Source organism: Pongo abelii, chromosome 19 (assembly GCF_028885655.2).
Source record: "Pongo abelii isolate AG06213 chromosome 19, NHGRI_mPonAbe1-v2.0_pri, whole genome shotgun sequence".
NCBI lineage: Eukaryota > Metazoa > Chordata > Mammalia > Primates > Hominidae > Pongo > Pongo abelii.
This window is the reverse complement of record NC_072004.2, coordinates 43867738-43895413: the sequence shown is the minus strand read 5'-3', so window position 1 is coordinate 43895413 and position 27676 is coordinate 43867738. Positions and strand designations below refer to the sequence as shown.

The window sequence follows — 27676 nt, the reverse complement described above, 5'->3', positions numbered from 1 at the left end:
ATATTACTTTATTAAAAGCCATGAAAAAAGATATTCCTTCTTCTTCAGCTCCCTCCGAATTGCCATCTTGGGTTATAAGTATCAAAGTAAGATTTTTAGTTTAGATGCGGCTGATTATAGCAGAAAGATAGACCCACGTTCAAATCCTGACTCCACCATTTATGACCTTGAATAAGTCCATAGGGTGTGGTACCCATTCAGTGAAACAACATATAAAGTACCTAGCCCATAGTGGTACTCAATAAGTGTAGTTCACCCCTGTAGACATAACTGGTTTTAGCTGCTTCTGCCCTATAAGAAAGCATCAAGGGTGTTTTTGCTTTTTACTTATCCACATATTCTCATCACAATTCTCATAGGTAGAAAAATCCACCAAAAAACTGAAAATAATTTGAATTATCCTTCTTTTGGTGTGCTTATTTTAGAAATAAGGGCAAGGATATGAAACTAGTAGTAGCCCATAAACCTATGAAAGGATGCCCAACCTCATTAGTTAATCTCAAGACAAAGCAAATTAAGACCATAATGAGATAAAACATTAGATTGGCAAAAATAGAAAACATCTGATGATCCTTCATTGTATATAAATATTTCATTGTATATAAATTTTACCTTAAAAAAAAAAAAACTGGCCAGGTGTGGTGGCTCATGCCTGTAATTCCAGCACTCTGGGAGGTCAAGGCAGGAAGATCGCTTGAGACCAGAAGTTTGAGACCAACCTGAACAACATAGTGAGACCCCATCTCTACAAAAATTTAAAAATAAAAAACAAAATTAGCCAGGCCTGGCAGTGTGCATCTGTAGTCCTAGCTACTCAGGAGGGTGAGGCAGGAGAATTGCTTGAACCCAGGAGTTTGAGGCTGCAGTGAGCTGTGATAATGCTACTGCACATAATACAGCCTAAGTGACAGAGCAAGACCTTATCTCTAAACCAAAAAAAAAAAAAGGAAAAAACTATAAAGAAATACTGAATTCTAATTAATTATTATGCATTTAAAGGCAGATGTACTGATATCAGTAACTTACATCGAAATGCATCCAAAAAGTAAGATGGATAGATGGACAGATAGATGAATAAACATATGATTTTTAAAAAGTATAGAAAGTATTGGCTGGGCATGGTGGCTCACGCCTATAATCCTAGGCCATGGGAGGCCGAGGTGGGTGGATCATCTGAGGTCAGGAGTTCGAGACCAGCCTGGCCAACATGAAGAAAGCCCGTCTCTACTAAAAATACAAAAATTAGCCAGGCCATGGTGGCACATGCCTGTAATCCTAGCTACTCAGGAAGCTGAGGCAGGAGAAGCACTTGAACCCGGGAGGTGGAGGTTGTAGTGAGCTGAGACTGTGCCACTGCACTCCAGCCTGGCCAACAAAGCGAGACTCCGTCTAAACAAAAAAAGTATAGAAAATATTAATGATACCATCTAGATGGTAGATATACAAGTTCACTATAAGATCTTTCAATTTTATGTTTGAAATTTTTTAAATAATGAAGTGGAAACAAAAAAAGTATAAACTTTGGGATAGTAGTCACATAATAGAAAGAGGAATAGGAGATAAGAGGCAAACAGAAGCAACAGTGTTGGTACTATTATAGCTCTTAGGTGGAATGGTGTTCATAGGTATTCATTTTATTATTGTACCTCATAACTTATATGTTAAATATATTCTTATATAATATTTAATGCAATTAAAAAATAATGTGGCCGGGCGCGGTGGCTCACGCCTATAATCCCAGCACTCTGGGAGGCCGAGGCGGGTGGATCACCTGAGGTCAGAAGTTTGAGACCAGCCTGGCCAATGTGGCAAAACCCCATCTCTACTAAAAAATACAAAAATTAGCCAGGCATGGTGGCGGGCACCTGTAGTCCCAGCTACTTGGGAGGCTGAGACTGGAGAATTGCTTTATCCTGGGAGGTGGAAGTTGCAGTGAGCCAAGATCGCATCACTGCACTCCAGCCTGGGTGACAAGAGTGAGACAACGTCTAAAAAAAGATAAGGAAAAAAATGTGAGAAGACTACATTATAATTTGAGATCTATTAATAATAACAGTACTGAAGCACTCTTTGTTAAATGATATTCCAGGAAATCATGTCTATTTATTACAGTTCCTTTGGGCACAAAAATCTAACATTTACATTTGTTTATCTGAGTCTTTTATTTTCACTCTTGCAAACTTTCCAGGTTCTGACTGTTGATTCTAGAGACAGTTCTTACCCATTTTAAACCTTTTTTCAGTCTCTAAAGGGCATACCTTTCTAACCTAAAACCTCTCTCTTATATGCAAAGAGTGTAATACACTATGACACTTTCTACCTGTACTCCTTCTGGAAGCAGAATCTTTGTTTTGCTCTTCCTTTGTTTTGAAAAAAAAAAAAAGAGAGAGAGAGAGAAAGACATGTTTGAAATGAATAATGAAAGTAACATGGGAATGAAAGTTACAGAGCTAGGCTTGGCTGCCCAGGAAAGGAGGCAGAATGATGTAAAGGTAGATGAGGATGGCTTCATAAATGAAAATGCAGGTGGCTTGTTGGCAGACAGTACACATATTCTCTGAGATTATTTTTCTCCTTCTACCTAATAGTTCTGTGTTTGCCAGACAGGGCAAAAGTGATGAGAGAACAAATACAAATTGTCAGGGAGCAAATTTAAAGAAAAAGCCTCTCCATCTTTCCTCACTTTTCCTTCATGTCAATATTCTTGCCTCTGTGAAGATCAGTATAATATCATAACATATACTAATTTTTAACCCAGGGCAGGGAGAGGTAAATGATAAGCTTTTTCAGCTAGTTGGGAGTCAATATTTTTTCATTTTAATTCTTTACCACATGAGTCTCCTTGGACAACTTATTTCCCTTTTGCTTCTTCATCTGTAAAATATTCATTGAGTCTAAATTGCCATAAGTTATAAGACTTTCTATTATTTTATGTGCCACACTAAGAAGAAATAAATATTGTAATTGAACTATGATTCAGTGCTTTTTGTTGTTGTCATTTTTTGGCATCCCTGGGTGGGTCATTAACCATCAGTGCTTTTATATGACATTGATTTATCCTATGTTACTGTGTGTATTTGAATAAGTTAAAAATAATTGGTACCATCAACCTTCTGGGTTTATAAGGAATAAGTAGAGTAATGTACTTAAATTGAGGAACACAGTGCCTAGCACATTGTAAGTATTCAACAAGTGGTTATGTTGATGTTGATGGTGATTTGACCATGGCCACTCTCTTTTAAGTGGTGTTCATTGTTTAGGTTGTTCTTTGGGGATCAGAATCATTAATAGGTTATATTGATGAGATTTATTGGTGGTAGTCAGAATGCCCACTCATTTTGAAGCTGAAGTAGCATAACAGTAAAATAACATGTTTAGTTGGTTTTCAGAGGTAATTGTTTTAATGAATAGCACTTTATTGTCAATGCAATTTGTTCATGGACTATTGTTGAAGTTACCTCCAGGAGTAAGTTCTATTGACATCAACTTCCTGGGTTGGTTGAAGTCACTTTTTTTGAAGAGAATTTAGTTCAAGTATACAACATGTGAAACTTAGTAAAATTATATTAGTGATATTATGATATGAAACCTCAGGTTTTAATTTTTTTTTTCATTTTCTGTCTATACAGGAGGCAGACAGTGGGGAGGAAGAATGCCGGTCACAGCCCAGGAGGTATGTTTGTTCATTATATCCTATGGCATTTTTGTTGTAGGATATTTTTGTAGTAGTTATTGTTTTTTCTCTAATTCTTTTTCAGTCTTATCAGATTAGCTTACCCTTGTTTTTCAACATGCTTCCTTGGTCTCTCAAGAAACCAGATTGCAGCTGGGCATGGTGGCTTGTGCCTATAATTCCAGCTACTTGGGATTGCTTAAGGCCAGGAGTTCGAGACAACGTATCAGGACCTTCCTCCCTTTAAAAAAAAAAAAAAAAAGAGTGACAGCGAATGCTTTAGGAATCCAGTTACTGACTCAGAAAGATTTTTCAATGGTACATTGGTTTAAAAAGAGGCAGAAAGGTCAATTTTGGCTCAGTTTTCACCCAAGCATCCAAGGAACTATCTTGGGGGTAATAAAAAAGCAAATTTGCCTTACCTTTTAGGAAAATATCAACTGAAGAACATTTCAGCCTTCAGTTTTGTACTTAGTTTGTCATTCATATTTGATAAATTTTGGCAATTCTTGCAGATTGGTAACTATTTCACTTTGTTTTTATACAAAGGGTATACTGAGTAAGTATACTGAGTAACCTACCTAATCTTTTAAAATGCAATAAAACATTTTTACCCTCCTTTCATGGAATAGTGGGCATGTTGTTAGAAGGGTGCCAGTACCCAGTAACATTAAAAGAAAACAATTGTGAGAGAAATCTAGGAAGTATAAAATAACATTTATTTTACCTCCTTTAAGGGGTTTTTAAAAGTAACTCCCTCCCACAAGAAACAGGCCTGGTAAGTTCTAGATGGTCATTTCAATGTTACCAAACTTGTATCCTCGGAACTCAAATGAGCCATTCTAGATGATACAGAGAAAGGATCAATAAGCATGCTCATTGTGAAGAAGCTGGCCAAAGGGAATGCTGCTTTAATAACTATCAGGCCAGGCGCGGTGGCTCACGCCTCTAATCCCAGCACTTTGGGAAGCTGAGGCAGGCGGATCACGAGGTCAGGAGATCGAGACCATCCTGGCTAACATGGTGAAACCCCGTCTCCACTAAAAATACAAAAAACAAGCTGGGCATGGTGGCGGGTGCCTGTAGTCCCAGCTACTCAGGAGGCTGAGGCAGGAGAATGGCGTGAACCCGGGAGGCGGAGCTTGCAGTGAGCCGAGATCGCGCCACTGCACTCCAGCTTGGGCTACAGAGCGAGACTCCGTCTCAAAAACAAAAACAAACAAAAAATAAAAATTATTATTATTATCAGGTGTTTGTTGATGTATACCTCCTTCTTGTAAACTACAACTTAATATAAAAATAGTTCCTTTTCATCAGTAACTGAGATTATTGGCAGTTTTTTTCCTGACTTGTTATCACATAAATTTTGGGCTTAAGGCTTAATTTCTCGTGTCTCTTAGCAAAGAGAAGTGTCCTTCTTTTGCATAGGGCTAAGGAGGTAGAAACCCAAAATAAATTTTAGCTGAATGTGTACCAGAGGCATCATAATCATATTCCCATTAGAATGAAAAAATAAGTATTATATTTTCTAGAAGGTCAGATTTAAAGCTCTCTGGGTCAATTTCAAGCTTTATATATTGACTCAATATCCACTGGAATAATGTTCCAAAAAATTACCTAATGATGAGGCAATGGAAGTCTATTATCTTATTCACAATACTGAATTGTCAAGCCATTAAGAACTATAAAGGCCGGGCACAGTGGCTCACACCTATAATCCCAGCCCTTTGGGAGGCCAAGAGTCTGAGAACAGCCTGGCCAACGTGGTAAAACCCCATCTTTACTAAAAATACAAAAAAAAATTAGCCGGACATGGTGGTGCATGCCTGTAATCCCAGCTACTCAGGAGGCTGAGGCAGAAGAATTACTTGAACCCAGGAGGTGGAGGTTGCAGTGAGCAGAGATCACACAACTGCACTCCAGTCTGGGCAACAAAGTGAGACTCTGTCTTACCAAAAAAAAAAAAAAAGAAGAAGAATCATAAAGACCTGTTTTTAAAAGTTTTTGGCAATACTTTGTCACTTTGACCAGCAGAGGGTTTTTGCAGGCTTCTTCTATTCACAAGAGAAGAATTACTTATAGAAATAAGAAATGAAGAAAACCTAGTAGCAACTATTAAAAAATCAAAATTTGCTAATCTGTTATAATGTCTTACATTTAGTGTGTTTGCCAAGCTATTTCTAAATCTAAAGGCTTTAGTCCAACTCGAAGCAAAGAAACTTATCTTACCTGCCAGTTGAATGCCCCTTGTAGCTATACGGTAAGAGATTGATTTTTGTATATTTGACTGCTACAGATTGTTTGGAGTTCTCCATCACTCACCACAGAATAAACCAGCATTGAATCATTTAATTAAGAATGGCTGAACTCATCTTGTCAGTTTGTGGGTTCAAATGTAGCTTGTAGTAGGAAATTAAATAGTAAACAGCATATCATTAAAACTAAAGGCCAGTTCCAGGTAACAAAGAAGACATTGCATTAATAATCTGTTATTTTTGCCGGGGGCAGTGGCTCATGCCTGTAATCCCAGCATTTTGGGAGGCTGAGGCGGACAGATCACATGAGGTCAGGAGTTCAAGACCAACCTGGCCGACATGGTGAAACCCCATCTCTGCTAAAAATACAAAAAATTAGCCGGGTGTGGTGGTGCACGCCTGTAGTCCAGCTACTCAGGAGTCTGAGGCAGGAGAATTGGTTGAATCCTGGAGGTGGAGGTTGCAGTGAGCCGAGATCGAGCCACAGCATGCCAGCCTGGGCAGCAGAGCAAGACTCAGTCTCAAAAATTAATAATAATAATAATCATCATCATCATCATCATCATCATCTTAGCCAAATGCCATTTATTGACAAAGTCATAAAAAGAATCTTTCAGACCAGGTGCAGTGGCTCACACCTGTAATTCCGGCACTTTGGGAGGCCATGTGGGTGGATCACCTGAGGTCAGGAGTTTGAGACCAGCCTGGCCAACATGGCGAAACCCTGTCTCTACTAAAAATACAAAAATTAGCTGGATGTGGTGGCATGAGCCTGTAATCCCAGCTACTCAGGAGGCTGAGGCAGGAAAATCACTGGAACTAGGGAGGCAGAGGTTGCAGTGAGCTGAGATTGCGCCACTGCAATCCAGCCTGGGCAACAGAGCAAGACTCTGTCTCAAAAAAAAAAAAAAAAAATCTTTCAGTACAATTAGACCAAATTATGATGGCTTTGTTCACAGATAACAACCATAACTACAAAAATAGATAAATTAGACTACATCAAAATTTTAAACTTCTGTGCATCAAAAGACACTATCAACAGAGTGAAAAGGCAACCCATGGAACAGAAGAAAATATTTGCAAATCGTAAGGGGTTAATATCCAGAATGTGGCTAAAGAAGTCCTACAACTCAACAAAAACAAAACCCTTGTCAGTCCACTATAACAAAATACCTAGACTGGGTGGCTGAAACAACAGACATTTATTTCTCACAGTCCTGGAGGCTGGGAAATCTAAGATCAAGGTGCCGGCATGTTCATGTGAGGGTGTTCTTCCGGGCTTGCAGACAGCCACCTTCTCTCAATGTTCTTACTTGGTGGGGAGAAAGAAAGAGAGAGCATGTTCTGGTCTCTTCCTATTCTTTTAAGGACACGTCATGGGGGGCTCACCATCATGACCTCATCTAACCCTAACTACTTCCCAAAGGCCTCGCCTCCAAATACCATCACTTTCGAGGATAGGGCTTCAACATATGAATTAGCAGGGGGCACAAACATTAAGTCCATAATATTTTGCCCAGGAACCCACAAAATTCATATTCTCATATACAAAATATATTCATTCCATCTCAACACCCTTAAAAGACAAAACATTCCAGCATCAATTCTGAAGCCTAAAGTCCAAAGTTTTATCTAAATATCATCTAAATCAGATACAAATAAGACCAGGAATGATTCATTCTGAGCCAACATTCCTCTCCAGCTGTGAACCTGTGAAACCAGGTAAATTAAGCACTTCCAAAATACCATGGTGAGGTAAGCATAGGATAGATTTCCTATCTCAAAAGGGAGAAATCAGAAGGAAAGTAGGAGTGATAGGTCCCAAATAAGTTTAAAACTTAGCAAGGCAAATCCCCTTAGGTCTTAAGACTTGAAAATAATCCTTCTTGGTTTGATGCTGTGCTCTCCAGATGCACTTGAGTGGCAGTGTCACCCTCATTGCTTCATGTGGTGGCCCTGCCCCTTCAGCTCAGTGGAGTGCCATCCACAGGGCTCTCTGCAAGAGCCCTGCCCACACAACTCTGCTTGCTAGTGGTCCTAGCCTTTGAAACTGAAGTGAAGACAGCCTGCTCCCTGATTGCCACCCATGGTGGGTGTGATGAGAGTAGAAGCCCTGATGATCATCACTGAATTGCCTTTCGGGATCCTTCTTCCCCTTTCTTGAAGGATAATGCGTAGTCACAGTCTTCCTTTATTCCATTTCATTTTCTCTGTTTCCCTTAGTCCTAGCTGGCAGTATTTCTATTTGCATAATCCCTTCTCTATCCTGGCTTCTATTGAGACGGCTGATTAGGCCTGTGGTTCACACCAACACTACCCTCCTTATATGGTCAGTCAGCCACACTGTTTGTGTTCCCTTCCAAACATGCTTTCTCATTTTTTGCAGTATGCACAGGCAGAGAATGTTCCAAGTAAGTTCTGGTTCCCTTTTGCTTAACAATGCCTTCTGCAATTCATTTCTCTCTTTTTGCATTTTATTATAGCAGCCAGAAGGAGCCAAACCACTCCTTCACCACTTTGCTTAGAAACCATTGTAGCTGAATGTCCAATTCCACTGTTGCAAGTTCTACCTTCCACAAAATACTAGAACACAGACACAATCCAGCGCAAGTTCTTTGCCACTTTATAACAAGGATTGCCTTTTCTCCATTGTCCACTAACATGTTTCTTGTTTCCATCTGAGCCTTCGTCAGAATGGGCTTTTCCATCCATATTTCTACAAATATTCTGTTTGTGGTTCTTTATGTATTCTCTAAGAAGATGGAAGCATTTTCTCCAGATCTCTTCTATCCTTTCTGAGCCCTCACCAGAATTGCCTTTAGCAGTCCCTTCATGGCAATCTTGGCTTTTTCTAGCATGCACCTCAAAACTCTTCTACCCATCACCTGGTTTCAAAGCTTCAGCACCCCATTTCTCAGGACCAATATCTGTATTAGTCAGGGTTCTTAGAGAAATAGAACCAAAAGGGGTATCTCATAGAGATAGATAGATAGATAGATAGATAGATAGATAGATAGATAGATAGATAGATAGATAGGGAGGGAAGAAGGGAGGGAGGGAAGGAGAGAGGAAGGGAAAGAAAGAAAAAAGAGAGAGAAAGAAAGAAAGAAAAGAAAAGAAAGAAATTGATTCTAAGTAAATGGTTTACATGATTGAGGCTGAGAAGTCCCAAGATCTGTAGGCTGGAAACCCAGGAGAACTAATGGTATAGTTCCAGTCCAAGTCCAAAGGCTTAAGAACTAGGACAGCCAATGGTGGCTCAGTCCACCATTTGCTGAGTCCAAGTCTGAGTCTGAAAATAGAAGACCAGTGTCCTTGCTCAAAGGCAGAAGGAGTAGCTTCTCCCTTATTCAGCCTTTTGTTCTATTCAGGCCTTCAATAGATTGAGTGAGGCCTACCCACACTGGAGAGGACAGTCTGCTTTACCCAGTTTACTGATTCAAAGGTTAATATTATCCAGAAACACCCTCACAGATAAGCCGAGAATAATATTTAACCAAATACTGGACATCCTGTGGCCCAGTCAGGTTGATGGTTGACACATAAAATTAACCATCATACAACCCAATTTAAAAATAAGCAAAGAACTTGAATAGACATTTCTCCAAAGAAGATAAACAAATAAGCAATAAGCATATGAAAAGATGCTCAAGGCCGAATGCAGTGACTCATGCCTGTAATTCCAGCACTTGGGAGGCTGAGAAGGAAGGATTGCTTGAGCCCAGGAGTTTGAGACCAGCCTGGGAAACATGGCAAGACCCCATCTCTACAAAAGATAAAAAAATTTAGCTAGGTGTGGTGTCACACACCTGTCCCAGCTACTCAGAATGTTGAGGTGGGAAGATTGCTTGAGTCCAGGAATTAAAGGCTGTGGTGAGCTAAGAAGGTTCCACTGCACTCCAGCCTGGGTAACAGTACAAGACCCTGTCTCTTAAAAAAAAAAAACTCAAAATCACTAATCATTAAGGAAATGCAAATTGAAACCACAGTGAGATACTACCTCATACCCATTAGGATGGCCACTATCAACATAAAGCGTTGGTGAGGATATGGAGAAATTGGAAGCCTTGTGCACTATTGGTGGGAATGTAAAATGGCATAGCTGCAATGGAAAATAGTATGATGATTCTTCAAAAAATTAAAAATAGAATATGATCATATGATCCAGCAATTCCACTTCTGGACTCCTGGGTCCACTCCTGAGTCCACTTCTGGACTCCTGACTTTTAGATACCTAAAAGAATTGAAAGCAGGGTCTTAAGAGATACATACACCCGTGTTCATAGCAACATTATTCACAATAGCCAAAAGATGGAAGCAACCCAAGTGTTCATCAACCATGGACAGATAAACAAAATGAGGTATTATATGTACAATGGAATATTGTTCAGCCTTTAAAAAGGAAATAAGTTCTGACATGCCACAACGTGGGTAAAAATGAGGACATTAAGCTAAGTGAAATAAGCGAATCACAAAAAGACAAATACTGTATGATTCCACGTACATGAGATACCTAGAATAATCAAATTCATGCGGACAGAATAATGGTGACTGGGGGATGGAGTGGGAAGTTATTGCCTAGTGGGTACGGAGCTTCAGTTTTGGAAGATGAAAAAAGTTCTAGAAATGGATAGTGGTGGTGGTTGCACAACATTGTGAACGTACTTAATGCCAGTGAACTGTACACTTAAAAGTAGTTAAGATGGAAATTTTTATGTTTATTTTACCACAATTAAGAAACAATGTATTTATGCCATACTAGCCCCTTTTTGTGATTGATTGATTGAGACAGGGTCTTGCTCTGCCACACAGGCTGGAGTGCAGCAATACAGTAACGGGCTCAGTCAGTCCTCCCACTTGAGCCTCCCAAGTAGCTGAGACCACTGGCATGCACCACTATGCCCAGCTAATATTTTCTGTTATTTTTGTAGAGACGGGGTCTCCCTATGTTGCCTAGGCTGGTCTCAAACTGCTGGGCTCAAGTGATCCTCCTGCCTCAGCCTCCCAAAGTGCTGGGATTACAAGTGTGAGCCACCATGGCTAGCCACCTTTTTGTGATATTTAAACTCCAGCAATATTTTTTTTTTTCTCAGAAGACAGGCATAAAAAGATAACACAATTACAGAAAATCAAGTTTTATATCATTAACTATTGTTGCAGGACTTTTCCTTAGTTCAGCTAAAGACAGGGTTATTGTCCCATGGCAACAAAAATTTAGGCTCACAGATGATTGAAGGCTGAGAATAATGGGATTTATGGGGCAAAAAGGAAAACAAAGGGGGAACAGGGACTTTCCGCAAGGCTAGAATTCCTGCTGGTTCCTTCTGCCTTGCAGTTTGAATCCCAGGTTTCACAAAGGAAGAGGAGGGGCCAGGCTCCTCCCCATGCAAATTGTGCGAACTTCCCGAAGCTCCACCTCAGTATGCAGGCTGGCTGGAGTTTTGCCAGGGAACCTTTCCAACCTGTTTGTCTCACTATTTGGTTAAAAGATGAAATTTGATGCCAGTATTTCCTTTGCATATTTATGAACTCAGCTTTTTCTTGTGTGATGACCCACTTTGCTGACCGGGGAATAGCCAGGAAGATAAATATAAAAGTAAACGGGGCCGGGCGCGGCGCCTCACGCCTGTAATCCCAGCACTTTGGAAGGCTGAGGCGGGTGGATCACCAGGTCAGGAGATCAAGACCATCCTGGCTAACACGGTGAAACCCGGTCTCTACTAAAAATACAAAAAACTAGCCGGGCGTGATGGCGGGCGCCTGTAATCCCGGCTACTGGGGAGGCTGAGGCAGGAGAATGGTGTGAACCCAGGAGGCGGAGCTTGCGGTGAGCCGAGATGGTGCCACTGCACGCCAGCCTGGGCTACACGGGCAGACTCTGTCTCAAAAAAAAAAAAAAAAAAAAAGTAAACGGGCTGGGCGCGGTGGCTCGTGCCTGCAATCCCAGCACTTTGAGAGGCCGAGGTGGGTGGATCATGAGGTCATGAGTTGGAGACCAGCCTGGTCAACATGGCAAAACCCCATCCCTACTAAAAATACAAAAATTAGTTGAGCGTGATGGCACGCGCCTGTAATCCCAGCTACTCAGGAGGCTGAGGCAGGAGAATCGTTTGAACCCGGGAGGCAGAGGTTGCAGTGAGCAGAGATGGTACCACTGCACTCCAGAGCCTGGGCGACAGAGTAAGATTCTGTCTCAAAAAAAAAAAAAAACATGAAGCGCCAATATTCAACCATATTAACTGTAAACACCTGTCTCATATGGGTCAACCTAATACAATTATAAGATGATAAATAAAAATGAACAAGATTGCACTGAAATATATCTTTGCAATCTCAGGACACCTTTTTTAAGGTGAATAGTGAATAGTTATGGTAGGAAACAACGTACTTTGAGATCTTAATTTAATTTTAATTATAGTAGAATTCTTTCATTCTTGTGGGTGCCAACCCCAAGATAAGAATTGTATAAAGGAGTTTTACATTTCTTCTGTCAATTCAAGCAATACATATAATATGTTATACTTTTTTTATTACTCTGAAAATGAAGAAATTATTTTTCATGTTCAGCTGAAACCCTCCCCTGTTTTTAAGCGTAGTTTCTTCCTCTTTAGTCTTTCATGGACATAAAAAATTACTCACCATCTGCTGAAAAAATTCTTCACCTTTGAAAATTTGGTCTTTATAAGGGAAAAATGAAGCAAAATAAAAACAAAACAAAAAGAAAATTCGGTCTTTTCCTCAGTTGTTTCAAAGATAGCAATGAAAATAAAATTTGCAGCAGAGGAGAGGAAAAAAGCAATGTGGGCCAGAGAAGTCTCATAAAACCTCTCGGAAGAGCTGAGTCATGATGAATGAATGGGATTTAGATAGGAGAACAGAAGAAAAGGGTAGCATTCCAAACATAGGAGAGTGGGGAGAATGGAAGGATATCATAAAAAGTCTGAAAATAGGCGCTAATATGTTTTAGGACAGTAAGAAGGTAACTGTCTATACCTTAAAAGCAGAGGAGTTTCGATTTGATAGATCTATATGTAGAAGAATGACATGACTAATTCTAAATATTACCAGCCATTATTCAGGAGGTCATAGGATTCACAACTTCCCTAATTCTTCTTCTTTTTTTTTTTTTTTTTTTTGAGAAGGAGTCTAGCTCTGTCACCCAGGCTGGAGTGCAGTGGGGTGCAATCTCGGCTCACTGCAACCTCTGCCTCCTGGATTCAAGTGATTCTCCTGTCCCAGCCTCCCAAGAAGCTGGGATTACAGGCACCCATCACCACACCCAGCTAATTTTTGTATCCTGACGTCAAGCAATTCACTGGCCTCGGCCCCCAATTACTCTTTTTTTTTTTTTTTTTCCGAGACAGAATCTTGGTCTGTTGCCCAGGGTGGAATGCAATGGCACAATCTTGGCTCATTGCAACCTCCATCTCCCAGGTTCACGCGATTCTCCTGCCTCAGCCTCCCGAGTAGCTGTGATTACAGGTTCGTGCCACCACGCCCAGCTTATTTTTATTTTTAGTAGAGACGGGGTTTAACCATGTTGGCCAGGCTGGTCTCGAACTCCTGACCTCAGGTAATCCACCCACCTTGGCCTCCCAAAGTGCCAGGATTGCAGGCATGAGCCACCGCGTCCAGCCCCCAATTACTCTTAAAGGTAACATCACTATTGTGAACCTAAGATCAGCTTTTTGAGATGCCTTTTCAGGTGTAATGGTTAATACTGAGTGTCAACTTGATTGGATTGAAGGATACAAAGTATTGATCCAGGGTGTGTCTGTGAGGGTGTTGCAAAAGAGGTTAGCTGGGGAAGGCAGATGCACACTTAATCTGGTGGGCACAATCTAATCAGATGCCAGCAAATATAAAGCAGGCAGAAAAACATAAAAAGGACAGACTGGCCTAGCCTCCCAGCCTACATCTTTCTCCCATGCTGGATGCATCCTGCCCTCAAACACTGGACTGCAAGTTCTTTACTTCTTCAGTTTTGGGACTCGGACTGGCTCTCCTTGCTCCTCAGCTTGCAGAGAGCCTATTGTGGGACCTTGTGATCGTGTAAGTTAATACTTAAAAAACTCTCCTTTATATATATATATAATATATATATATTATATAACTATATAAATATTATATATTTTATATATATAATATATATTATATAACTATATAAATATTATATATTTTATATATATAATATTATATTTATATAAAGTTCTGTCCCTATAGAGAAACCTGACTAATACATAAGGTTTTTCCATTTCTAACAACCGAATGACCCCACCTGGACCTGCCAACCAGTTCTGTGGCCCCTACTCAGGAACTGACTCAGTATAAAAGAACAGCTTCAACTCCCTATGATTTTATCTCTGAGCCAACCAATCAGCACTCCCAATTCAATGGCCCCCCACCCAACAAATTATCCTTTATACCAAAACTCTGATCCAGGCCAGGTGCGGTGGCTTATGCCTGTAATCACAGCACTTTGGAAGCCCAAGACGGGAAGATCAACTGAGGTCAGGGGTTCCAGACCAGCCTGGCCAACATGGTGAAACCCTGTCTCTACTAAAAATACAAAAATCAGCCAGGTGTAGTGGCGCATGCCTGTAATCACAGCACTTTGGGAGGCCAAGGTGGGCAGATCACCTGAGGTCAGGAGTTCGAGATCAGCCTGGCCAACATGGCGAAACCCCATCTCGACTAAAAATACAGAAATTAGCCAGGCGTGGTGGCGCATGCCTGTAATCCGAGCTACTCGGGAGGCTGAGGCAGGAGAATCGCTTGAACCCAGGAAGCAGAGGTTGCAGTGAGCCGAGATCGCACCACAGCACTCTAGCCTGGATGACAGAATGAGACTCCATCTCAGAAAAAAAACAAAAAACAACTCTGATCCTCAAGTTTTCAGGAAGACTGATTTGAGTAGTAATAAAACTCTGGTCTTGCACATAAAAAAAAAAAGAAAAAATGTATAACATGACTTCCAGAAAGAGTCTGGCAGTATTATACAGCATGAGGGGAGGGGAGACAAGAAAACTATCAAGAAAGCTGTTGCAGTAATTCAGGCAAATGGCTAGTTCCTGTATGAGAGCAGCATGAGGACAGGGATTATGTCTTTTACTTTGGTATCCAATTAGCATGTAGCTGGCCCTCAGTAAATGCTTAGTGAATGAACAGGAATAGAAGAATATTGATTACTGTACTAGAAATACTATTAGTTAAGAAAGGGAACTCTGTCAGAAACCATATGAAGAGTTTGCCTTTAGATATGTGAAACAACAGGGCAGTATTCAAGTAGAAACAGTTTGAAGGCAGTTAAAAGAAAGCATAGGGCCGGCATGGTGGCTTATGCCTATAATCCCAGCACTTTGGGAGGCCGAGGCAGGCAGATCATCTGAAGTCAGGAGTTCAAGACAAGCCTGGCCAACATGGTGAAACCCCATCTCTACTAAAAATACAAAAATTAGCCAGGCATGGTGGCGCGCATCTGTAATCCTAGCTATTCTGGAGGCTGAGGCAGGAGAATTGCTTGAACCTGGGAAGCAGAGGTTGCAGTGAGCCGAGATTGAGATTTTGCCACTGTACTCCAGCCTGGGCGACAAAGCGAGGCTCTGTTAAGAAAGAAAGAGAGAGAGGAGAGAGAGAGAAAGAGGAGAGGAGAGAAGAAGAAAAGAGAAAAGAAAAGAAGTTATTGGGCCGGGCACCGTGGCTTATACCTGTAATCCCAGCACTTTGGGAAGCTGAGGCAGGCAGATCACGAGGTCAGGAGTTCGAGATCAGCCTGGCCAACATAGTGAAACCCTGTCTCTATTAAAAATACAAAAATTGGCCAGGCGTGGTGGCACGCACCTGTAGTCCCAGTTACTCGATAGGCTAAGGCAGGAAAATCACTTGAACCTAGGAGGTGGAGGGTGCAGTGAGCCGAGACTGCGCCATTGCACTCTAGCCAGGGCAACGGAGCGAGACTCCATTCCAAAAAAAAAAAGAAAGAAAGAAAACATAGGATTAGGGCATGTCCTTATATAAGAGATGGTTTCTCAGTGGCACTGTTACTAATTTGCAGCTAAATTTTTCTTCCAGATTTCTGTCTGTGGTACCTTGTCAAGTTTTCTTTATCGTGTATTTGCTCTGTTTATTTTTCATCTTTGAGATAGGACTTCATCTTTATTCAAACCTATTTGGTGAAATAATTTTTCTATGGATTTAAATATCATGACAATATATTTACTATTTTGCCCATCTTTCAGCAGTGAAAAGAGGACAAATTTATTTCTGCCTCAGTATATGTTCTAGTTAAAGACTATATTAACTTTTTGAGAATATGAGTATTGTACTTAAATTTTAAAAAGGGAGTAAAAGGCCGGGCGCGATGGCTCACGCCTGTAATCCCAGCACTCTGGGAGTCCAAGGCAGGTGGATCACCAGGTCAGGAGATCGAGACCATCCTGGCTAACACGGCGAAACCCCGTCTCTACTAAAAATACAAAAAATTAGCCGGGCATGGTGGTGGGCGCCTATAGTCCTAGCTACTTGGGAGGCTGAGGCAGGAGAATGGCGTGAACCGGGAGGCAGAGTTTGCAGTGAGCTGAGACCGTGCCACTGCACTCCAGCCTGGGCGACAGAGCGAGACTCTGGCTCAAAAATAAAAAATAAAAAATAAAAAAAGGGAGAAAAAGTGGGGAAAAAAGTAGGTCCATTGTAAATATGAGCTAATAATTTAATCCTCATCTTTTTTATCTTTAAAAAAATGTTTAGGCCGGGTGCAGTGGCTCACGCCTGTAATCCCAGCACTTTGGGAGGCTGAGGCAGGTGGATCACGAGGTCAGGAGCTCGAGACCTGCCTGGCCAACATGGTGAAACCCCGTCTCTACTAAAAATACAAAAATTAGCTGGGCCTGGAGGCGCGCGCTTGTAATCCCAGCTACTTGGGAAGCTGAGGCAGGAGAATCATTTGAACCCAGGAGGCAGAGATTGCAGTGAGCCGAGATTGCACTCCAACCTGGAGACAGAGCAAGACCCCATCTCAAAAAAAAGAAAAACATTGAAACAATCTCATACTTACAGAGAAATTATAAATACAATACAAGGAACTTTTTTTCTGAGCGATTTGGCAATAAAATGCTCTATCACCTCACTCTTAAGAAATAGAGTGATGATGTTAACATTTCATGGAGAAGCTGAATATTGATTGCACTTATGACAGGAAATACACATTAGAAAGAGAAACAGAGGGCTTTTTTTGTTGTTGTTGCTGTTTGAGATGGAGTCTCGCTCTGTCACCCAGGCTGGAATGCAATGGCACGATCTTGGCTCACTGCAACTCCGCCTCCCAGGTTCAGGCAATTCTCCTGCCTCAGCCTCCCAAATAGCTGGGATTACAGGCACGTACCATCACGCCCGGCTAATTTTTGTATTTTTAGTAGAGATGAGATTTCACCACTTTGGCCAGACTGGTCTCGAACAACTGACCTCAGGTGATCCGGCGGCCTCCCAAAGTGCTGGGATTACAGGCGTGAGCCACTGCGCCCAGCCAGAGTTGTTGTTTTGTTTTGTTGTTGTTGTTTTTAAACAAAAGTAGAGCTTTCCATTTATTAGGAAGTGGCTGTAACTGATCACATTTAAGCTGTTCATCTTTTTTTTTTTTTTTTTTTTTTTTTTTTTGAGACAGAGTCTCACTCTGTCGCCCAGGCTGGAATGCAATGGGGTGATCTCAGCACACTCCACTTTTGAGTTCAAGCAATTCTCCTGCCTCAGCCCCCCAAGTAGCTGGGATTACAGGGCCCACCACCACGCCCAGCTAATTTTTTGTACTTTTAGTAGAGACAGGGTTTCACCAGGCTGGTCTCGAATCCTGACCCCAAAGTGCTGGGATTACAGGCGTAAACTACCGTGCCCAGCCACTGTTCATCTTTTGCTGTGGGCCTTTCTGTACCCTGTCTGTGCACCTCCCACCATGTGGGTTACACTTCCTGTACAGAATAGAGAACTATCTGCCGTTTATAAATGTTTGGGGGGTGGCCACCAGGGGGTGTAGTGAGCTGTCTTCTCATTTTCTTAAATTTCTGCTATCGTACAGAGTAGCCTCGCTGGAATGGTTAAGTGTACACCTTTAAAGGCTCTTTTCCTAGCTACTTAACAGCAGTAAGAATTTTCATTTCACTGAAGTATTCTTTGTTTCTGAAGAATGTATTCACAGACACTATTTTATATTTATCTGCTGTGTACTGTGTCTGGTGGATGTGAAAGCCATACTTCTTAAATCTGATTTGAAAAGCAAATCTGATTATCACAGCCATAATTAAATTTGGCCGGCCTTCCTTCCTCCCTCCCTCTTTCACTTCCTTCCTTCCTTCCACTAGTAAAAAAATTAGGTATATCTTTCAAATCTAGGTAAATAATTTTACTTTTCACCCCTAGATGTTATTCATGATATAAGAAAAACAAAAGTAAAGTAAATGTCCCTTCGATTCTTGATTTTGCCAAACTGACTTTTTTGGAAGAGTTGTCTTCCTGGATATTATGAAAACCCAGACTAATAAAAACTCAAATAATTATTTAGTTGTAACAAAATCCTCTTGGCTACATGACTTACTTTTTTTTTTTTTTTGGAGACGGAGGCTCACTCTGTCACCCAGGCTAGAGTGCAGTGGCATGATCTCAGCTCACTGCAACCTCCATCTCCAGCATTCAAGCAATTCTCCTGCCTCAGCTTCACAAGTAGCTGGGATTACAGGTGCCTGCCACCACACCTGGCTACTTTATTTATTTATTTATTTTTTTTTTTAATTTTATTTATTTTTTTTGAGACAGAATCTCACTCTTGTTGCCCAGGCTGGAGTGCAGTGGCGTGATCTCGGCTCACTGCAACCTCCGCCTCCTGGATTCAAGCAATTCTCCAGCCTCAGCCTCCTGAGTAGTTGGGATTACAGATGCACATCACCATGCCCGGCTGATTTTTGTATTTTTAGTAGAGATGGGGTCTTACCATGTTGGCCAGGCTGGTCTCGATCTCCTGACCTCAGGTGATCCTCCCGCCTCAGCCTCCCAAAGTGATGGGATTACAGGTGTTAGCCACCACGCCCATCCAGGCTACATGACTTATGACTATAGATTCTTACAGATTGCATCTTGGAGAAAAGAGAGCATGATACTTTCTTTTCAGCTGGACTTTCTCTCTCATTACCAGGGTCAATGTTTAGCAGAAATTCTGTATTCCAGAGGGAAAAGGTCTAAGGCAGAAATCCTTTACTAGAAGAAAAATGTGATTTGGGTAGCTGTGAAATTGTGGCCTCTACCCTTTTTCCACCATGCAAAACATTTATATATCCTATAATTCAGTTCTCATTGAAAAACTGTAAACTATTAGAACAAATATTCTCACATTCATTGCAGTACTTATTTTTTTTTTTTCTAGTAGGGGAAAGAGGAATGGGGAAAGGCAACAGTATAATCATATCAGAAGAGAAGAATTCCTTTCATGGGAGGGAAAGACCTGACAGTCAAGAACTCTTGAGGAACAGTTGAGAGGATACTGTTCCCATCTGCTGGCCCCTTACTCATGGCAGGCTGCAAGGCAGGATGGGATGTGGCAACAGTGACCTCTATTCTCAAAGACCCTCCAGATCAGGTTTGGTTTTGTTTTGTTTTTTCTAGTTTGGGGATAGTGCAGGGTCAGAGGCATGAATATACATTGGAAAGGGCTGTCTCCAAGGTCCATTAGGGCAACTCATACAAAGCAACAGGCTGCAAACACCACCAAGGAGGCTGCTGTTTGCAGCCATTGCACACCAGATCAAATGTAAGATCAACCAGTAGCTGGTTGTAGAAAGAATTGTTTGTAATGACATTTCAATTTTCTAAAGACAAGGATTGGTGCTTGGAAGATTCTCTTTCCGTCCTTATTCTTTGTAGAATGAATGTAGGTACCATGGAATTGTGCATTTTCATTATTTCAGTGCACCATACATTTTCTTATTAGGTTGTCCCTGAATAACACTTTATAAGTAAAGCATGAGTCCTTAAACAGGATGGGCTAGTAATTAAAAGTATATGAGTTTGCCTCCAGCAAAATAAATAATTCTCAATAATCTATAAGTATGTATGTGTTAACTACTAAAGCCAAGGAGGCCTTTCCAATAAGAACTAGATAGATGCTGTAAGGTATAAGATTTAATGATTACATAGCTGATAATCATAATGAATTTAATTTTTTTTTTTTTTTGAGACGGAGTCTCGCTCTGTCACTCTGTCACCCAGGCTGGAGTGCAGTGGCGAGATCTCGGCTCACTGCAACCTCCATCTTCCAGATTCAAGCAATTCTCCTGCCTCAGCTTCCCAAGTAGCTGGGATTACAGATGTGCGCCACCATGCCCAGCTGATTTTTGTATTTTTAGTAGAGACAAGGTTTCACCATGTTGGCCAGGCTGGTCTTCAACTCCTGACTTCAGGTGATCTGCCCGCCTCAGCCTCCCACAGTGTTGGGATTACAGGCGTGAGCCACCATGCCCAGCCATGAATTTAAAATTTTAGCCACAATCTAAAATGTGGTTTCTGTACTTTTTTGAATTAAAAGGCTACTTTCAGTAATTGCAAAATGCTATACAAATGTCCTTTTAAAAGTTAATCCATTTTAAAAGGCATAGTCAGGAGGACTGCAAGAGGGAGCTGAAGCCACAGCTCCATGCTGTGGCATCACCTCCAAGCTTCACTGATAGCCCCCTATAACTCCATGGCACCCACATGACAATCCAGATCCACTTTTTCAGCTCTGTAGGCTGCAACTTCTTGTGTCAGTGTCTGTTCGCCCCATCAAATTCCAAAAGATCCATGCAAAGACCACAAAGCAGGCCTCAGAGATTCTGAAGTCAACTTTACAAAGCTGGTGGACAGAAAAACTAATGATTCTTGAATGAAAATAAACCAAAGAACAACCCTTTATTATTAAGTAGGCCTTTGTATGGTGGGTCTGTGGAACACAACTGTAATGTCCATCACAGTGGTGGCTTTACTTGGAAACCTTCTTTGCTTGGCTCTTTATGACCACAACCTTCTGCTGAAATAGTTTGGGATTATTGGTAAGTTATTTGAGCTAAAGACGGTGTGTTGGGCATGCCTCATAGAGGTGGTAAAATATTTTTCTCATGTCCTGAAGGAAGATCTTGAGACCTATTCAGCTCACAGATCCTAGATAAATCCAGAGTGTTAGAGGAATGGCATACTCCATAGGTGTATCACCTCAGATGGCTGACTAAATCACGGCATGCTTGAGGAGCATGCTCAACAAGTTCTTACTTTATTTACTTGGATCACATGAAAGGAGCCAACCCTGAGGAGTCGCTGGGCTTTGGGCTATCACTTTTTGCTGAGACCACCAATAAAACCTTCCTCAGTACTGAACTGGCCTTCAACCTTTAGGGCAACAGAGCAGCAGTGCTGCAGAGGACCTTGGCAAGAACCATACCAAGCTGCTACTGAAGGAGTCTACACAGGCAGATATGTGGATTCTATTAGCCAGAGCCTGATTCTAGAAGCTGCTCATGATCCAAATTCCTGCTAGGCTTGATGTCTTCCCTGGAACACAGAGTATTTGAAGCACTTGAAGAATTTTTTTCAGATTATGTTTAAAATTAAAACCAACTCATGTTGTGAAAAACTCAAGGGCACGGATAGAGTACTGATGACTTGTAACAGAATGGCTTTACCAACTTAACAAGACCATTGTCTCAGGATAAGTCCCTACCCTACAAAATGAAACAGCCAAGGTTAAACCTAAGGAATACGTTTGAATGCATACATTCAGATCAAGAGAGGACTTTCTTTTCTATGAATAAAGAAAACCAGAACCTACAAATAAAAGACAGCTATATATCCTCAAAAAATGACATTCACAGGATGGTTTCCTCACTGATTAAAAGAAAAAAGTTTTAGTGAATTTGCTGCTAATTCTGTTCTAGAACTGTATTATTTGCAGTTCTGTTGTATATTAATTTGGTGAATAAATCTAGTAATGAAAAGTTCATAATATGGGAGGCTAAGGCAAGAGGATCACTTGAGCCTGGGAGGCAGAGGTTGAGGCGAGCCGAGATTGCGCCAGTGCACTTCAGCATGGGCGCTAGAGCCAGACCCTGGACCCTGTCTCAAAAAAAAAAAAAAAAAAGAAAGAAAAGGAAAGAAGGACTTCATTTTTCACACTCCAGTTTGTCTCCCTTCTAGGCTGCCAGATCTCATGCATTCTTCATTTTTTATCCTCAAGGTCCAATCCAAGCCCCGGCAATTAATAGGCATGAATTACCTAATTGTTAAATTACTGAGTAAATGAGTGATAAATGTATAAATTGAAACTAGGGAAGTTTGTATAGCAATAGGCACCTTACAGTTTTGTTTTGTTTGTTATTTGGTTTTTATTTCATAATCATAAACTTAACTCTGCAATCCAGCTAGGCATGGAAGGGAACAAGGAAAACACGGAACCTAAAGGGAACTGCAGTGAGAGCACAATGAGTGTAGGATACTGTGAGCAAATGGGGTGGAGGGGTGCTCTCCTGAGCTACAGAAGGAATGGTCTGGTGGTTAAGGTGAAACACAAGTCAAACTTATTCGAGTTGTCCAGAGTTGGCAATGTTGATCTTCTTGCTGCTCTTGCCATCCTGCACCTTACAGTTTTAAATGTAATTCATGACTGGATGATTAACTTTTTATAGTACTGTTACCCTCTCCCAGTATGATTTTCCCAATTGAATAAAAACTTCATTTTTTAAAAAGCAGCAGCATATATATAAGAACCAAAGTTTTGCCCATCATTCTTATCCACTTCTCTACTCCCCAATCCCAACCCCCAAAATTAGAATCTCACTTTCCTCCACGAAGTATGTAGGAGACTTTAAAAAATTAAGTTAATAAGCTGGGTGCAGTGGCTTATGCCTGTAATTCCAACACTTTGGGAGGCCAAGGCAGGTGGGTCACCTGAGGTCAAGAGTTCAAGACCAGCCTGACCAGCATGGTGAAACCCCATCTCTACTAAAAAATACAAAATTAGCCAGGCATGGTAGTGTATACCTGTAATCCCAGCTACTTGGGAGGCTGAGGCAGGAGAATTGCTTGAACCCAGGAAGCGGAGGTTGCAGTGAGTCAAGATCCCGCCATTGCACTCCAGCCTGGGCAACAAGAGCAAAACTCCATCTCAAAAAAAAAAAAAAAAAAATTAAGTTAACCTACTTTCCTTCTTGTTCACTACAAGTTATTTGTTTTGGATGAAAAAGTAAAAGGCTATTAGGAAAGGTTTATTATGAACACAATTCAGAACTGCTGAGTTTAGTATAAGGTCAAGTTTTTGTTTTTTGTCTCTTCTGATCTTATGTTTATGAGTTTAAACAGTATAAACTTTAGGAACTCCTTATACACATGGTTTTTCTTACCTTGAAACAGGTATGTATATGCTCCTTATGCATATGTCTTAAATATATTTTAAAGGAAACAGACACTATGGAAAGATTCCTATTATAACCCAAATGGCTGGGTGCGGTGGCTCACGCCTGTAATTCCAACACTTTGGGAGGCCAAGGCAGGTGGATCACCTCAGGTCAGGAGTTCAAGATCAGCCTGACCAACGTGGAGAAACCCCATCTCTACTAAAAATTAGCCAAGCGTGGTGGCGCATGCCTGTAATCCCAGCTACTCGGGAGGCTGAGACAGGAGAATTGCTTGAACCCAGGAGGTGGAGGTTGTGGTGAGCTGAGATCGTGCCATTGCACTCCAGCCTGAGCAACAAGAGCGAAACTCCATCTAAAAATAAATAAATAAATAAAAATAACCCAAATGATCTCTCAAACTGCCAATATCTTCATATCACTTTAACAAAATTCATATTTAATAATCTCAAAAGGTGATGTGTAAACCATCTGATGGAGAAATCTTACAAAGTGAAATTAAAGAGCATTTAATAAAACTAAGATGTTGAAGATTAGTATTATTTGTAGAATATTGGTCTTCAGAAAAGAGAGTCAAAATGTTTGCCATCTTTTCATGAGGTGCTTAGAAAACAATATTTCTGAAAAACAAAAGATTTCCCAGGTAAAATTAAAATGTTTTTTAAAATGTAATTAAACAAAAAATGTATATGAGTTTTAAATATATATTTTCTATTCCACTGTGTAATGACAAGGAATAGGACCCCTTTAGGACCCCTTGTCTTTTCTTTTCTACATTGTAATATTATTTCTATGGATAGAAACTCAGTTCTGATTTAGTCTTCCTGTTTAGTTAGGTAGGATTCCAAGTGTGCAGTGTTGATTTTCTTTTTATATACAAAGGGGTCATCAAGGGAAGTCTAGACGTCCAGCAGAGTAATAGAGGATATATTTGTCAGAGTTTTCCAGAGAGACAGAACTAATAGGATGGATGGGTGGATGATGGATGGATGGATGGATGGATGGATGGATGGATGGACGGACGGACGGAGAGATGGGGAATTGGCTCATGCAATTATGGAAGCCGAGAAGTCCCATGACTGGCCATCTGCAAGCTGGAGACACCAGGATACTGGTAGTGTGGCTCAGTCCAAGTCCAAAAGCCTCAGGGCCAGGGAAGCCTTTAGAGTAATTCTCAGTCAAATGCCAAAGACCTGAGGACCTGGAGGGGTTCACTGGAGTAAATCCTGGAGTCCCAAGTCCAGAGAGTCTGGAGTCCCAAGTCCAGAGAGCCTGGAGTTCTGATGTCCAAAGGCAGGAGGAGAAGAGTATCCTAGCTCCAGGAGGAGAGAGGAAAGCTTTTTTCTCCTTTTATGTTCTATCTCGGCCCATAGCCCAGGTAGATTGGTTGGTACCTGCTTACATTGAGACTGGATCTTCCCCACTCAGTCCACCAACTCACATGCCAATCTTCTCTGGAAACAGCCTCAGAGACATACCCAGAAGTAATACTTTACCAGTTCTGTAGGTATTTTGTAATCCAGTTACATTGATACCTAAAATTAACCACCACAGAGAGAAAGAGCAATTAAGTAAGAGTAAGAAGACCTGATTTTTGGCTAACATGGTGAAACCCCGTCTCTACTAAAAATACAAAAAATTAGCCCGGCGTGGTGGTAGGCGCCTGTAGTCCCAGCTACTCGGGAAGCTGAGGCAGAAGAATGGCATGAACTCGGGAGGTGGAGCTTGCAGTGAGCCGAGATCCCGCCACTGCACTCCAGCCTGGGCGACAGAGCGAGACTCCGTCTCAAAAAAAAAAAAAAAAAAAGACCTGATTTTAGTTCCGTCTCACCTCACACTATGGTAGCCCTCAATTTCCTCATTTTGTAAAATGAGGATAACATCTGCCCATCTGTCCTTTTAGGTTGCTGTGAGGTGGACTGAATAGAATCTGGAAAAAAAAAAAAAAACATATTTTCTCAGTTAGTTGATGTACTAGCTGAAGAATGATAAATAGTGCCCCCTTTCTACTAAGGATTGAGGAGTTAATTTTTGCATACTTGTTGGTTTTATCTAATCCAGAGAGAAAAAACAACTTCTAATGTTGTGGTAAATTCTTGAACATATTTGACATGGTTGTTGAAAAGTGTATAATTGTATAAGTGTCTGATTTTGAATGTTCACCTGATTTCAGAGAAGAAAGACATAGAAAGTGAAATATGGCCAGGGAAGTTGATACACGAAGGCTTAGAGAGAGAATGATGCTGCTCTGCCAGGGCCTGGAAACTTGACCATCCTAAACAAACTGCATAGTACCAAATTGCTTGTGAAAGGGCTGAATCAATCGTGCTGTGATTTGAACTTTTGGCTCCTGAAAGTCTAGAGCAGGCTTGAAAATAAAAATAAAACCCTTACCTACTTACTAGGTTGTGTTTCAGGCCCTCTACTGAATTCTGTGTATGAAGGAGGTATCTATCCAAAGAACAAGAGGCAGCAAGAGAGAGATGAAAGGTGGTGAAAAGGAGTCTTAAGGGCTGCTCCTTATTTAGTGAGGCAGTGCTCCCAGGGAAAAATAACTTCCATCATTAATGTATTGATTCTTTAAGGAAATATTTACTAGAGCATAATGTGTGTGTGAAAGAAAGATGATATATCTTAAGAAAGATATAAAGTGATGTAGTGCAAAGGATCAGTCATCTAACCAGGATGTATTTAGTGCTTATGACCCGCATAGCACTGTGCTAGGCTATATAAAGTCCACAAAAGAGTTACAGTGTCTGATTTGCTCCAGTAGAGAGATAAGTTATATAGGCAGCAATTAGAGGACAACAAATAAATATGCTCTAATTGTTGTCTATATAAATATGCATTATGTGCCACAAAATAGAGGATAGAAAATAAGACTTTGAATAAAGTAATGCAGATTATAAATTCTAGAGGACTTAGAAAAGTGTCACAGCATACTATAAACCAGGAATTGATCACTGGCCTTAATCAGAAGACGTAGGTTCGAATCCTAGCTCTGACATTTACTATGTAAGTTTGGGTAGGTCCCTTAATTTCAGAGCTTTAGTTTCCTCATCTGTAAAATAAAGCTGATAATCCTAGCTAGCTCTCCTTACCTACACAGGACTTTAATTAGAATTAAGTGAAGATGGATATGAAAACACCATAGAGTTCCTGATTATTGAAAGAGCTGAGAATTGAACTAGGTCTGAAAAATATGTTATACATGGAAAACCTGAAAGGCTGAATAGAAGTGGTCTCAGAATGGGAACAATTTGAACATAGGAGAATAAGAGTTGGGCCGGGCACGGTGGCTCACGCCTGTCATCCCAGCACTTTAGGAGGCCAAGGTGGGCAGATCACCTGAGGTCAGGAGTTCAAGACCAGTCAGGCCAACATGGTGAAACTTCATCTCTACTAAAAATACAAAAATTAGCTGGGTGTGGTGGTGCACACCTGTAGTCCCAGCTACTCAGGAGGCTGAGGTATGAGAATCGCTTGAACCTCGGAGGCAGAGGTTACAGTGAGCAAAGATCATGCCACTGCACCCCAGCCTGGGTGACAAAGCAAGACTCCATCTTGGGGAAAAAAGAAAAGTGACTTAATTATAAAAAAAAGAGAATGAGACTTGAATATAGAAGGACAGGATAGAAACAATCTAATTAGGCTGGGCAAGGTGGCCCACGCCTATAATCCCAGCACTTTGGGAGGCCAAGGTAGGCAGATCACTGGAGGTCAGGAGTTCAAGACCAGCCTGGCCAAGGTGGCGAAACGTCGTCTCTACCAAAAATACAAAAATTAGCCAGGGGTGGTGGCTCAAGCCTGTAATTCCAGCCACTCAGAAGGTTGAGGCATGAGAATCACTAGAATCTCTTGAACCCAGGAGGCAGAGGTTGAAGTGAGCAGAGATCACACCACTGTACTCCAGCCTGGGTAATGGAGTGAGACTCTGTAAAAAAAAAAAACTAAATATAGCAAAAATTTGTTTTGAAAGGTAGTTACACTGATACACTGATTGTGTTACAGAAAGGATGAAGTTGAGGATTATATGCCGTAATGACTGGATTATAGTAGGATTTAAATTATGGTGGATCTTTAGGCTAGAAGGAAGAGTTTAGACTTGATCTGAAAGGGAATAGAGAAGTATTTGGGGAGTTTGAGTAGGGAACTAGTGTAAAAGTTATTTAACTTATTCATTTTGATAATCAGCATGTAACATAGTGCCTGGCATACAGGTATTCAAGATTAGTCAAACTGAATTTAGTTAATCTGCCAATAATACGTAGGATGAATTGGACACATCTGATAAGCCTAGAATCTAGACTTCTTATCAACTCAATGTTAGT

The 27676-nt window shown here is 41.0% G+C and overlaps 1 protein-coding gene and 1 pseudogene across 3 annotated transcripts in view; one reads left to right on the top strand and one right to left on the bottom strand.

Moving 5' to 3' along the window:
• Positions 1-27676, top strand: part of SSH2 (slingshot protein phosphatase 2) — a 301444-nt gene that overhangs the window by 129309 nt on the left and 144459 nt on the right. For all 3 annotated transcript variants that reach the window (XM_024234588.3, XM_024234586.3, XM_063718080.1), the window contains one exon: positions 3630-3673. In XM_024234588.3, coding sequence (XP_024090356.1) covers positions 3630-3673 — 44 coding nt within the window. The remainder of the gene's footprint in view (positions 1-3629; positions 3674-27676) is intronic.
• LOC112129781 (small nucleolar RNA SNORA70) lies at positions 19618-19744 on the bottom strand (annotated as a pseudogene).